This window comes from Branchiostoma lanceolatum, chromosome 1, assembly GCF_035083965.1.
Source record: "Branchiostoma lanceolatum isolate klBraLanc5 chromosome 1, klBraLanc5.hap2, whole genome shotgun sequence".
In the NCBI taxonomy this organism is placed as follows: Eukaryota; Metazoa; Chordata; class Leptocardii; order Amphioxiformes; family Branchiostomatidae; genus Branchiostoma; species Branchiostoma lanceolatum.
This window is the reverse complement of record NC_089722.1, coordinates 24,949,259-24,962,596: the sequence shown is the minus strand read 5'-3', so window position 1 is coordinate 24,962,596 and position 13,338 is coordinate 24,949,259. Positions and strand designations below refer to the sequence as shown.

Here is a 13,338-nt window from a genome sequence, read left to right as displayed (position 1 = left end):
CCTGATCATTGGCTGGCTGAGATTGCAGCAGGCAAGTATTTGCGATTTGGGCATCAGCCGCTAGGAGCGTGACTGAGCAGCAGACGAATGAAACCAGCATATTCCCCTGTCTTTCAGTGTCCACTGGCTGATAAACTTTTGAAATGAATGTTGATGGGTGAAATTGACAAGCATTAATTGTTGCCTTGGACGGTTGCATATTCGCAAGGGCAGCTGGAGTTGAAAACAGCAGCTCATGCTAGAGTTGTTATCATCTCCCAGGGTTATGGTCTGGACTAGCTTTTCAATAGTCACATAGATCAAGGAGGTTCTATTCAACTTGATAGAACCTCCTTGCGTGAATGTAGAAAGTCTTGAGCTCAATGAAGCTCAATGAACACTTCCAGCTACTAGTATCAAATTGGTAAACAGAAATTACTTTTTGCCTTCATTCACGTGTACTTTTCCCATACGGGTTATAGAGCATAAACCACCTTTCGCTTGCAAGTTACTGTGTAAATCTATGGCAGGATGACGCCGCTGTCAAATCATCCAACCCATTCTGCCAAACTTTACTACACGTCCGCCTGTACTTTCAATGATCATGGCTGAAAATACCCACCTGTTGCGTCCGCTATTTGCAATGGGAGAATGAGATAAAGATTTGGCAAACTAAAAGAATACAAAATTGTTATCATCAATCATATATTACAGGAAACCACAAAACATTTTTTTCGAGAAAGCAAAAATAAGGTATTTCAAAATTTTCTATCCCACCCCCAGTTTGAAAGTGGACTTCCCTGTCCCGCCGAGTGCATGCTGGGAGTCTTCAAGTTCAAACAATGGCGGCGGCAGGTTTCCGCGTCTCTCCGTTCAGGAAACTTCTCAACAAGATCGCCGACAACCTCACGGAAAGGGATATGACCACACTTAAATTTCTGTGTGGAGACAAGATCCCTAAAGCCATCATGGGTGGGATCCCGGACGGCAAGGCCATGTTTGCGGAACTATTGTCCAGGTAAACAAACTCTGTTGGCCGGGTGAAAGTGAAAACGAGTGTGCGGTTGTTTTCTGTAAAACGTGTCGTTAGTATCTTATAAAGATGAGCTATTAAAACAACATGGCTAGTTCATCATTTTGTAAATACCCTTCCCTTCCCCGTTAACGTTTTTAATAGGGCACTGAAAGCGCAGGAAAACAACGCCATTCATATTACAACGTGACATGCCTCGACTTGTTGTGGGTGCTTACTGTGTGCGAGTTTTGTTGTGTTTGTCTCCCGCTTCTCATACAGGAGAGTGATCATTGAAGGGGACCTGACTGCGCTGGAAGACCTGCTTCTGGAGTGTAACCGGGAGGAACTGGTGTATCTCCTGGAGGAGTTCAGGGAAGAAAACATGGACCGTGGACGAGCTCCCCCTGGCGGAGAACAGCAGGCTGCAGGCATGGTGCCACGAAGAGGAGGTATTTTTTAAAGCAAGCTATTTTCTCAGATGGTGTTCTCAGGGAAAGTCTACTATTTGTTGCAGTACAAATTTAAGTTGACCGACTTCGTTTTGTTCTATTACATGTTATATAACTAACATGTTATGTATTAACTTCTAAGTAATGATAGGCTGTGTTGCATTAAGTTTATAGTATATGCTCTTATGCCCAAAATAGTTACATCAACGTATATGCTCTTTAATTTGGATGACACTCTTTCCTGGAACTATGTGTGCAATTTCAGAACCAATCACTTACCTTATATAAGGTTATCTTCTTATGGATGTTGTCTTTTTCTCCCCAGGTGGTAATGCTCCCGTAGTTGGTAGTATGTCGGAGTTGCATCGCTCCATCTTACGCGACCACCGCGCCGCGTTAGTGTCAGACATGAACACCCGCCATGTCCTACCTCACCTCCTGGCTACAGGGGTTCTCACAGACAGACTGGAGGCAGAGATCATGTGAGATGGATTAGCCTAGTCATTGCCTTCTTTATGTCTTTATATCAATTCATGTATTATAGTTAGAACCTCGTAGCCTGGGACTTACAATATTCTTCTGTTTCTCTACTCTCTATCGCACTCCCTCTCTCTATCTGCAGAATGGAAAGCATCGATTCCTCCAGTGCTTGAGCTCAGGTACATTTATGTAAAGTTGCACTCTTTTCCAGCTCATAGATCCTGTAATAGTACTTCCTGTCGACTCTCCTGTTTACTGCTATGGGCTTGATCAGATTGTTATTCTGAATTTGTGACATTTTCTATGGCTGGATTGGAAAACAATCATGTAGCATTATCATTGATTAACAGAAGAGTATTGTTACATGCTTTTTAAAATTTTCATAATCTCTAATTCATGGCTTGACAGAACCACAGGAGGCTCGCGTCAGGCCATGAATGAAGCCTTTTTGCAGGTTCTTCCCACCCGAGGAGACCAGGCCTTCCGTGAGCTGTGCACGGCGCTGAGGAACGGGTCCCAGCAGAACTACCTGGCTGATGCACTGGAACAGGCTGAGAATGCAGCTCAAGGGCTTGACAGGTAGCCACTGTTGGTTACCATAGACACAACACCAGGTCAGGGTTTAACCTTATCCCTGCTGCCTAACCCATAACCAATGCAAAATTTGGTGCCAAGCAGCTACCTTAGCATGCTGAAGGTTTCTGAAACTTCAAATGAATACTTGTAGTTATGCTGATTTGATTTGGCTTGCCAACTATCATTCATTATTCTACCAGTTCAGCACTGATTGAAAACATTAAAGATATTGGTAATGTCCACCTACTCATCCACAGCCAGTGTAAATACTCTCTAAATATGAACTTCAATAGTCTTGTATGGATTTCAAGAACGTTCATCCCTCCACATGAAGTATAAAAATGCTGCATTTTTTTCAGTCATGTTACACATATTTTCCATTTTTCTCTGAAGACCCCGGCCCCTTGTGATGACAGACTCAGAAGGCCCAGCCTACCCTCATGCTGACTTCAGTCTGCAGGATGCCACCAGCTACCACACAGCATCTGTCCTCATCTTCAAGTTCAACCCCAACACGGCTCACCGCGACATCCAACTGTCCCAGAACAACAACACTATTCACAGAGTGACAATCAAGAACGGGAGAAAAGAAACCTCCTGTTGTCGGGACCAATTTGTGGACACAAGATTCCTCCCCAACCCTACTGTACTGGGGGATGTGTCAGTATCGAGCAGTGTGTACTATTGGGAAGTCAATGTTAGGAGTAGTTTGACATACAGGATTGGTGTAGCCTACGAAAACGTGCCCCGTCATCTTTGTCTGGGAGACAGTAATGCATCCTGGTGCCTAGTGCACAGCCCTATGGAATACTCCGGAAGACATAACGGGAAGAGTTTTCCCACGAATATACTGTCGCCAGAGCGGGTGGGAGTTTTGCTGGACTTTGGTGGTGGGAGGCTGTCGTTTTGTGATGTAGAAAGGCGGAGGATTTTGCACACCTTCCTTGCACACTTTTCACAACCACTGTACCCTGCCTTCTCCGTCTGGGATGGAGAACTGTCATTGGTATCTGTATCCAAAGTTCCTGGGTTTCTGTAGTTTTTAACGTTAGCATAATGTGCATGATATTATCAGTGATATTAAGTCCAACTCAAACATCAGTTACGTGTACTAGAGGAACTTGTAACAAACCAAGGTGTTGAATAGTGGTGGTCAATAATCTGGACTAGGTTATGTGAACTGAAGTAAGAACTTCTGTCTGCTTCTGACAATCATGTTTTAAAAATTCCAGTGACAGATGCTCCAATTATAATTTCCTTTAATGGATCTTCAATGTTCTAAGTCCTGTATATGGATCTAAGTCCTGTACGTGGATGGAAGTTGACATAATACAGAAATAAACAGTACTTTTACGATTTTGAATAGTTTGACACTAATGAATTCTTTGCTTTGTTGAATATCTAAAAATGCCTTTCTTGAGCAGTACTTTTACATGATGGTTTTATGAACTAGTGCATAAATGTAGCACTGAATGGAAATAGGTGGGGTAACTTTGAAATAACCCATTCAATAACTTATTAATACTATTAGCCATGATGGTACAAATTGTAAAGTGTAGTATGCTTGCAAGCAAGGACTGTACCCACTATTTAAGTATAATATCATCTTGTTGATTTGTGCATTGAAAGCAGTAATGTCTGATTAAAGAATACAAGCCTTAACTTTAATCTACAACAAAGATAACTAGAATTCACACATAAGAAAAATTTGGGTAAGTCCCAATTTCTTTGTTGTACTGGTTGTGTAAAGTTTAGTCTTTAATCATAAGCAAAACAAAATAGCGGACAAGTTATAACCATCTTTACACAATTTATTGCTAAGAAATGTGCTACATATTATATATGTCCAGTGCATGTATGTGTACATGACATGTTGAATTGTGTAATCTACCTTTTGTCTCACACTGTACAATTGAAGTCTGTTGGCACCAGCTACTTCATTAATTTTTTCTTTTAAATGACATTATGCCAGCATCAGTAAAGGCAAAAAAATATTTCCCCAAAACACTATAAGCCCATGTTTTAAATTCTACTTTAACTGTAACTAATATTCTAACTGTAATAAATACGACGAAGAAATGTTGATATATAGATGGGAACCCAAAATATCACACTACAACACTCATCAATTATTATCTACACTTTCTCTGCTCTCTACCGCTAGGTGATGGCAGAAAGTAATAACCTCTGCTTGTGCAGTGCAACAAGTTTCAACCATAAGGGAGGAAGAAAATAACAGTAACTATGGAATAATCAGGTACAGTGTTACTCCGATGCAAGATACTGTGGCCCTTATACAGACAGCAGCTTGTATTTTCTAAAAACAATTTTGATGGTGGTTTTAGCTTCCCTCTTTCCGGCTTATGCAGTTATATGTTTGACTATTTAGGTTCATTGTGTCATTTAACTAAAACCATTCAATACTACTCAAAAATGTTTAATAGTCAGGTTCAAAACAGAAGTATTAATACTTACTAAGAAAGTTTATACATTGCACTGGTTCTATTCAATAATACATTGTAGTTTTCAGGTTATCATAGAAAGAAAGGTGATGATGTGTTCACATGGGTAGATTTTTCCAGAATTGCTCTATACATCTTTAAACTAATAAGGAAAGAGTGCACAGACAATCTATCATAATATGCTGGAAAGACACAACTGCCATCAATCCTCAGACAGCCCCAGACCTATGGTCCATGGCTAAATTGAGACCACTTTTTACAATGTAACACCATACAACTACCTTTCCATTTTTAGGCCCTTTTAGGCAAGAGTAAATAACCTTGGAGAATTTCCACATCACCTGTACTCCATGTACAAATCTAAACATTAGAAATGACAGTGAAGATCGGCCCTAGTGTGGGTCTTCATGGAACTGCTGCATGTGTTCAGCAAACCTACAGGGGAGGGGAGTAGATGTCAGTCAGTGTCTATTGTAGATTGGAACTCATTGCCACCAAGCACAGTAGGGGCATCCTCACTATATATATATGGCATCAAACAATATCAGACCCTTACCACATGGCCAAAAGGAAAATTGGTTCGCAGGCCGATTTGAGCTTTTCAGGTGGGTTATGCCAAAGAGGGATTATATTGGCTACACGCTACATGCAGATATAGATAGAATCCAAAAATGGGTAATACTATTAAGGTGTTGCATAACTTAACATCAACAAAGGACCGGAGAATGACAAAAGCACATACTTCTGATAGCAATCAGCAGCACTGTCCCTCTTGCAGCTCTCAGTGTAAGCAAGCTTGTACAAAACCTGCAGAAATGTTGATCATAGAAAAGAAAGTTCAGAGATACATTATGATTCTGTGCATTGTACTTGGTATCCTTTGGCATCTTATGTATGCAGATAGGTACTAGGTATGGATTCTTTTAAATTGAGATAACATAGGAAAGAAAAACTTAGTGATGTTAGGTCACAATTATAAATGCAAAACTACAGGTATGCCACAAAACCCAGTTGATGGCAGTACACTGACCATAAGTATATTGTTTCTTTGGAATAAAGTACATGTACTGGTAAAGTGTTACTTAAGTTAAATACTTCTATTTAATACTGACCAGGAAGACCAAACAGTGCAGGAACAGGGTGTAAAAGAAGGTGATGGTTCGAGCGATCTTATTGGACAGGATGACACGGCCCTGAAGCAAACAAAAGAACATAAATATGTAACAGTTCCGAAAATTACATGACAATAAAAACTATCATTACACATATCTATTACCCAATAACCTTGACAAAATATGTGTACTGAGTTTGGGTAAATCCTTCTATGACAGCATGCATTCACAATAGCATCTAATCTAAATCCTTTTGCGAGATAGTACGTGTATATAAATTCATACATAGAATCACACGTCAATCTTTATAACTACAAGGTGTAATATCAATGACATTATGATGCAAAATTTCCTGTTATGTACTAAATAGTAACAAATGTGACCTACCATACTGAGGGTGGCCTTGTCATACGGGCTCATGTTCATGTACTTTCTTTGTCGTTCCTGTGGAGGGATAAGAAAATGATCACTGAATCAAAACTTTTAATAATCAAATATAACGTTAGATGACAAGCTCAATGAATACATTTGTACCAATCAAACTATTTCTTAGTTGATTACTTTTTCATCATTACCTTGTCTAAATATGGCATGTTTCAGGACCTGAAAGGCTTTCCGTAAACCACATGTTGTGTGAATAAACATATGATGACTGAACTCACAAAAGAATTTAATTCCTTTTTGTACCAACCTTTCTGCTGAAGGAAGAGAAGGGGTCGAGTCTCTCCTCGTACTGGCTGGAGTATCGACTCTCGGTGTCATCGGTGGCTGTCATGGCCTGTCAATCATATCACACACAACCAGCATTATCCACTAACAAAAGCATATGTGCTGCAAGATTTTAGCTGCCTACATACATTTGTAGTGTGTTTTTATCAAGATTGTCATGTATTATTACAGCCCCTTGCAATGATGGCCAAAAAAGACCGATTTGACCACTAAGCACTGTTTGCCGGGACAGGCTTTTTAGCGAATGCCCACAAACGCCCACTCTGGCGAGGTCCACGCTGCACAACTTTTTTTTTGCTCGGAATATGTTCAGTTCACTTTATTTAACTTCGGATCGATGGATTGACTTGAAAAAAAAAAGTTAAAGTCCTCCCCGCACCAGACGGTGCATAAGGCGGCGCGCCCATCTCCGTTGACTTGAAACTCAGGATTAATTAATGGGAGCACAACCTGAACATATTCCGAGCAAAAAAAATTAGATTCATGCAGCGCGGACTTCGCCAGAGTAGGCGTTTGTGGGCATTCGTTAAAAAGCCGATGCGCTGTTTGCCTTGGTGGTGTAACTATGTGTTCTTTGTGTGCAGTTTGGCATTTTTATCATTCATAATTCAGTTTGTTCAGTTTATTCATAAGCTTGTGTATGCTGGAGTGTTTTCCACTGAATTTGTGACCCCCAAAACCTTTCCAGACCCTTACCTTGGTCGGGTAGCTCTGTAGGAACTTGATTTTCTCATACAGCTTGACGTTGTCGGACCTGAGGTTGTCCAGCTCATTCTGCAACATCTGGACATGCTGCTGCTGCTGACGGTTCTCCTAAACATACAGACAGAAAAAACATAATGGTTTCCAACTATTATGATTCTCTTTGTTGCTTCCCTTGCAGAGTTTTTCTCACATGCAACACACATACTAACGAAATGTCTTCGTTATGACATGTATGATTGCAATCTAATGCCTTGCAAGTTCTGCAATACAACTACTGAGTCTGTGACAATCAAGGGGGAGTGGCTATGAAAAAAGGTGATCCTGTATGGATGTGTATTCCTGAAACATTTTGATAAAATTGGGGAGTACAACAGTATACATGGTGATGGCCTAGAATATGTCATGTGACAACATAAAGCTCATGAGAATGGTAACCCTTTTAAGGTGAGCAATGCTGGTCAACATATGCATACATCTGACAGGTGAATCTATCTACCTACATGTACTAAATAGCTAGATATAGTATCTAGCTATCTATCCATAGATCTATGCAGTCCTACAAAGACCTACCCCCTCCAGCTCCTGGTTTCGTAGGCGGAAACGTTCCCTCTGACTGGACACGATAGACAGGAGTGACTCCGTGCTGGATGGCGTGCCGTCCTGGCTCTTCGCTGTAGCCTCTCTAGTCGCCTCGGCAACAAGTTCGGAGGTGATGTTTGGACTAGCAGAGCCCTGTACAAGATTTGTGGTGGGAGACACTCTTTTGGTACAATGAAGAGAACTAACAAACAAGACAAAAAATAAGTATCCTGTCTGCAAAAATTGAAAGAAGCAAGCCATGCAGATTAAACTTTCACCTTTCCACCAGTTCAGTACTAACCTCTCCCTCCCCTCTGTAAAGTGTTGAAATGGTGTTAACGCTGGCCAGGTCACCCTCCAGTTTAGTGATGAGTTGTTTCTGTTCTTGCATGGTACTGACAGCTTCACTGTACTGCTCCTGGAGATCGTTGAAGTGAGCTGTGGGGAGAGGGGCAACCAAGGGCTGGTCATATAAAGGTTATTTAGGGAAGCTTTGCAGGCAAAAAGTCATTCCTACATCTTACCTGATGTCATCATCATCATATTTGTTGTCCCCAGATGACCCTGCGAGGGGCAAAGTGGGGGGGGGAGGACGTCCCAGGCTAAGGCAGGCAGGCCTGGCACGGTAAGACTCAACGGTGGGAGCCGTCACAACAATATCATAGCCTCAGTGTGCTGTTGTGTAATGTAAGTATTCATGGTATTGGCTAATTGGCTTGGAGGGAAGACAGCTAATTACTTGTAATTTCTCAAATACAGTTGGAACATGATGATCTTTTTTGAATCCTTCATGTCATAAGCAATAGACCAACACAAAAAAGAGGCGCCGGTCTAGAAAGTTTCAAAATTACAGGTTGTATTTCTTACTACAATATTTTTATGTCCGTCCAGTATACCAGTGCATGTATATGTCTGTGTAGTAGGTGATTTTCACATGCGTAGCACTTACCCATTGAGGCATGATAGGCAAAATCAGCTGCCTAACTCTAACACACCATGCAGCCGAAGAGATCTCAATCTGACTAACTCTGTGTGGAGAAAGTGTTTTCAGAAGCATCATCCCAAAAAGTGATTTTGTGTTTGTTGTCTCTTATGTGCCAACAGAGGCATTTCCATTTGATAATATTCATTACAATGTGATCAAAATCATTTCATAGGTCTAAGAAGACCACAATCATTGAGTTTTCAGGACAGCAGATATTTGAAGTGCAAAATACAGACTCGTACTGACTGTAGTCCCAAAGCAGAAATGGATAACCCCTACTGGTTTTCAGTCTTGTATGGTTGCATTAAAGGTAAAACTTATTGCTGAAAGTATCTAATCGAATCAAATGTAAAAGTATTGACAAGGAAGCCACTCAATGGGTGTCACATTTTACTCAGAGACATGTACATAGACAATACATAAGTGGCACATATACCCCAACCTGTTTCAGGCTGGGCAGACATTGTAACATGTTTTAGTACAACACAGAAAACTATAGGCTACACCAAGGACAGTACCTATCCTAGACTGGGTTACATAATACAGTACATAGCAAAATATATAAGGTGACACAATATTTGTTAATGGTATAAAATATCAAAAAGAAGTAACATTTTATGTAAGTTATCTCACAGATTACACAATTTACCTAAATGAAATACAAAATTGAGTAGAAACATATTGCTGAAAAAAAGTTTTAAAAATGCACCTAATGCACAATCCTTTTAAGAATACATTTCCTAATTTGTCCAGTACATTTGGACTCTTTTTGGGGGGACATCTAAGACACAGTTTGAACATTGACTATTGTCATGTATATCTTGTTCTAATACGATCTGTACTACTGTTAGACAGAGTAGATGCACACAACTACACGTTGTATATAACCTGTTGTGTGTAGTCATACATCAAGCAAATGTGGGCTGCTAATACAAAATGTAAGGGTACATGATAATCTCAGATAATCACTGCATGTTTGAGGCAACAAGAAAGTTAATCACAATATTTAAGCCTTTGAAAAGTGTCCTCACAAAGAATAATCTCAGCACTTTTAACAATTTGGGCAACTGAAATTTTTACTGAAAAGTTCAGCCCCTGCAACCCTAAAAAGCAATGCACATAGAAGAGTATCTGGCTTTATAAGCAAGTAGTTGGTAACACTAGAGGCTAGATGAGTAACATGATGAAATCAAGTAACTTATCTAGGAAAACTTCTTATAAATGCAAATGCAAACATTGACAGACAACAGACAATGGACTGTTTGTTCTAAAAAGGTGGTTTTGCCAAGCTGCAAGGACCAACATGTGAGACTTACAAACACTACCATTGCATGGGATCTAGACAACATTAACAACATCAAAGAACTGCATTAAAGACAAGGTAAGGCTTTTCCATTTCATAAATCTCAAGGGGGGGGGGACCTAAAAGATTTATTTTCACTCTTCCTCCCCTTTCATTTGAATTTTGTAACCCTCTTTCACATTTCTATTTCGATGCATGTATGCTAAAACTCCCCTGGATAGATATATTTTTCTTTGGTGTTTCCAATGTAAAATTTTAAAAATGGAAGAGCCCGACATTTCTGACATTACAAGGTAACATGAAGACTTATGATCCAATTATTACTACTTACATGCACCATTACAGGCCATGAGGACTTATTTCATATTTGTGTAGAATTTTCTTTTCCACAAATAACATTGTTGCACAGACGGACGAGTACAAAAATATCACAATCGGTACAAAATTACTACAGGTGACGAGATGTTCCTGTTGTTTTAATACTGACATGTTTTGCTCCCAGTTTTCACGCACATCTATACAATACCTATTTTTGTTATACTGTACACTACATTCTATCCTAGGGTACATAAAAATGGAAGGCAGCTTTACAAAACTATCACACTCAATTGCAGCTGACCACAGGTTTTATTACACTTAACATCGGACAGGTTTTACCATTGTCCCATATTACCTCACACCCCTATTCTTTAAATACACCGGTCCTGTGACTGCATGTCAGAGTAAGATAACCTAACAGAGGTGGGACCTACCATGTTATCTCACAGGGGTGCATCATGAAGGCAACAGTAATGACACATTTGGACATTCACTCCAATTTTTTTACATTAACCCACAACTACATTGATACTTTCTTACTATCTATATATACTGCACATATTGACAATGTTACAAAACTACATTTCCATCAAATACATGATTATGGGAAGCAATTTTACACATGATTTTAGGACACATCGCTGGAATAACGGGCCAAACAGTCCTATTACTTTGTAGCCTGCTATCTTTTCCACAATAACATGATCATACTTCTGTATATAATCTTTTGAGGCAGTGGTGTGGAGAGTTGTTGTAAGCACTCTTTGTGGCAATGCTTGGGCATGTAGTGCTTCTTTCCAGGTGATTTGTATTTCTGTCAGAACTTTATTGCAGCAAGTCTGACATTATGTCACTTTAACACTACTCTGCTTCCATGTCATATCTATTTGTGGGCCATACAAAGTATGGGAGAATAAGCACTGTCATTGCGCAGTACCCAAGTCTTCGTATCAACAGAATAGTCTTAAGGTTATGTGAAAAGTAGAAATTGAAATAATGGGCCACTTAGTATCAGGTGAAATTATAGGATCTTAATGTATGGTATCCGCATCCTTTATTTCTGCGTCAGTGTTACCTTGAATTGTATGCATGATCTGTTTTTATTGAAAGGTACAGTTTCAAATTTATGTAAATAAAACTAGATTTTTTCATCATAGGCCCACCATCTTAAACTATATCAGCTCTGTAATGTATTCTAGCACAAAAATGAACTCGTGGCCAGCAGACCTAGGTCTTGGTTCAACAGTGCAATACCTTTGATACACAGTAAGCTTACATGTATCTGTCATGTCACAAACAAAATTAAACCTGTACCAGGGTCACGCTTTTTTGCTAGTCAGGTTTTCTTCCACATAAAAGCAGGACATATTTCCAAGCACATGTACATGTACACATACAGCATCGGACATGTAGAGCTTGGCTTTTGTATTCCACGAGGCATTCTTTGTTCTAAAACTCCCACTGGTCCGACTCCTCCTCCTCCTTGATGCTGTTCTCCAACCTCTTGACTGCAGTGATCTTCCTGCCGTCCTGGCTGCCTTGTGAGCTGTCGTCGGCGTCATCTCTGCTGCTCAGGTTCAGCACGCCGTCTTGGTTTATAGACACTAATGGGGTCAGATCAGCAGGGCTGCCTGGGGAGGGGTTTTCCATCCTTCCTACAGCCACCGCCCGTTTTGCGGTCGGCATTATCATTTCTTGGCTGCTGTGGGAGTTGCTTTCCGCCACCTCCATCTCGTCCGTGTCGCTCCAATCGTCTACTTCTGTCTTGCACACGACAGAGTTTTCCGATCCATGCCTTTCGGTCAGCCCCAGGCCATTGTCTCTACTGCGACTGTCCCACTCCCTGGCCTTCCCAGAATGTTCCTGATTCTGACCATTTCCTGCAGTTGCTACAACTACTGTTTCTGACATACTGGGAGCGTCATCCCTGCTGCTGAGGTTGAGAGCACCGTCCTGGTTGATGACGACCATGGTGGGGAGGTCGTTGGAGGCTGCAGGAAGGTTGATGGTCAGCATCTGCAGCTGTTGTTGGTGCAGTTCGCTGATGGCCGCCTGCAGCTGCTGCTGATGCTGCTGCTCCTGGTGGAGGTGGCTCTCGCTGAACGAGCCTCGCCGCAGACGCGAACGGTAGTTGTGGAACCAGTTGGTCACGGTGCACGGCCGGAGGTTGAGTTTGGCAGCCAGGTACTCGATGGTGCTGGGGGAGGGGTAGGGTTCCTGTTCGTATGCCTTTCTCAGGGCCTCCTTTTCTTCAGGGGAGAGAACAACTCGCTGCTTCTTGTGATGAGGGCCGTCGTAAGAGTTGCTGTCAGAAAGACTGGAGGTGGAGTGACGACGGCGATGTGCTGTGAATAAAGAGTAACAAGGTGTGGGTTTATCCCAATATTTATTCATCAATATTGGTGCAAGCAATATTATTAAACTTTTGACTCAATAGTTGTTTTTTACTTTACATGCATTCTTGTTCATGTAGGAATAACTTACTGGGTTCAAATGCTTAGTTTCTGGTACTTTTTAGCTATCAAAGAATGATGCAGATGTATGGTGTACAGTACATGCATAGAAAATGGTCTGGTTTCAGATTTCTTCTTGATGCATCTTTACTTGTGCTTTGTGCATCTATGATGTTTGAATGTGTCAATGGTA

At 40.8% G+C, this 13,338-nt stretch overlaps 2 protein-coding genes across 4 annotated transcripts in view; one reads left to right on the top strand and one right to left on the bottom strand.

Moving 5' to 3' along the window:
- The first annotated feature begins 788 nt into the window (after positions 1-788).
- Positions 789-3,862, top strand: LOC136444015 (uncharacterized). The gene is made up of 5 exons (XM_066441418.1): positions 789-997; positions 1,274-1,443; positions 1,769-1,925; positions 2,332-2,502; positions 2,893-3,862. The coding sequence occupies exons 1-5, from the start codon at positions 822-824 to the stop codon at positions 3,536-3,538; spliced, it is 1,320 nt and encodes a 439-aa protein (XP_066297515.1). The 5' UTR covers positions 789-821; the 3' UTR covers positions 3,539-3,862.
- Positions 3,863-4,289: 427 nt separating this feature from the next.
- Positions 4,290-13,338, bottom strand: part of LOC136443994 (protein CASP-like) — a 38,313-nt gene continuing 29,264 nt past the window's right edge. For 2 of the 3 annotated variants that reach the window (XM_066441389.1, XM_066441397.1), the window contains exon 17: positions 9,448-13,037. In XM_066441389.1, coding sequence (XP_066297486.1) covers positions 12,142-13,037 — 896 coding nt within the window. In that variant the 3' untranslated portion in view covers positions 9,448-12,141. Of the gene's footprint in view, positions 5,397-5,703; positions 5,769-6,073; positions 6,155-6,460; positions 6,518-6,764; positions 6,852-7,498; positions 7,616-8,077; positions 8,240-8,387; positions 8,525-9,447; positions 13,038-13,338 lie in introns of those variants that run through there. The other variant, XM_066441405.1, reaches the window with a different exon arrangement.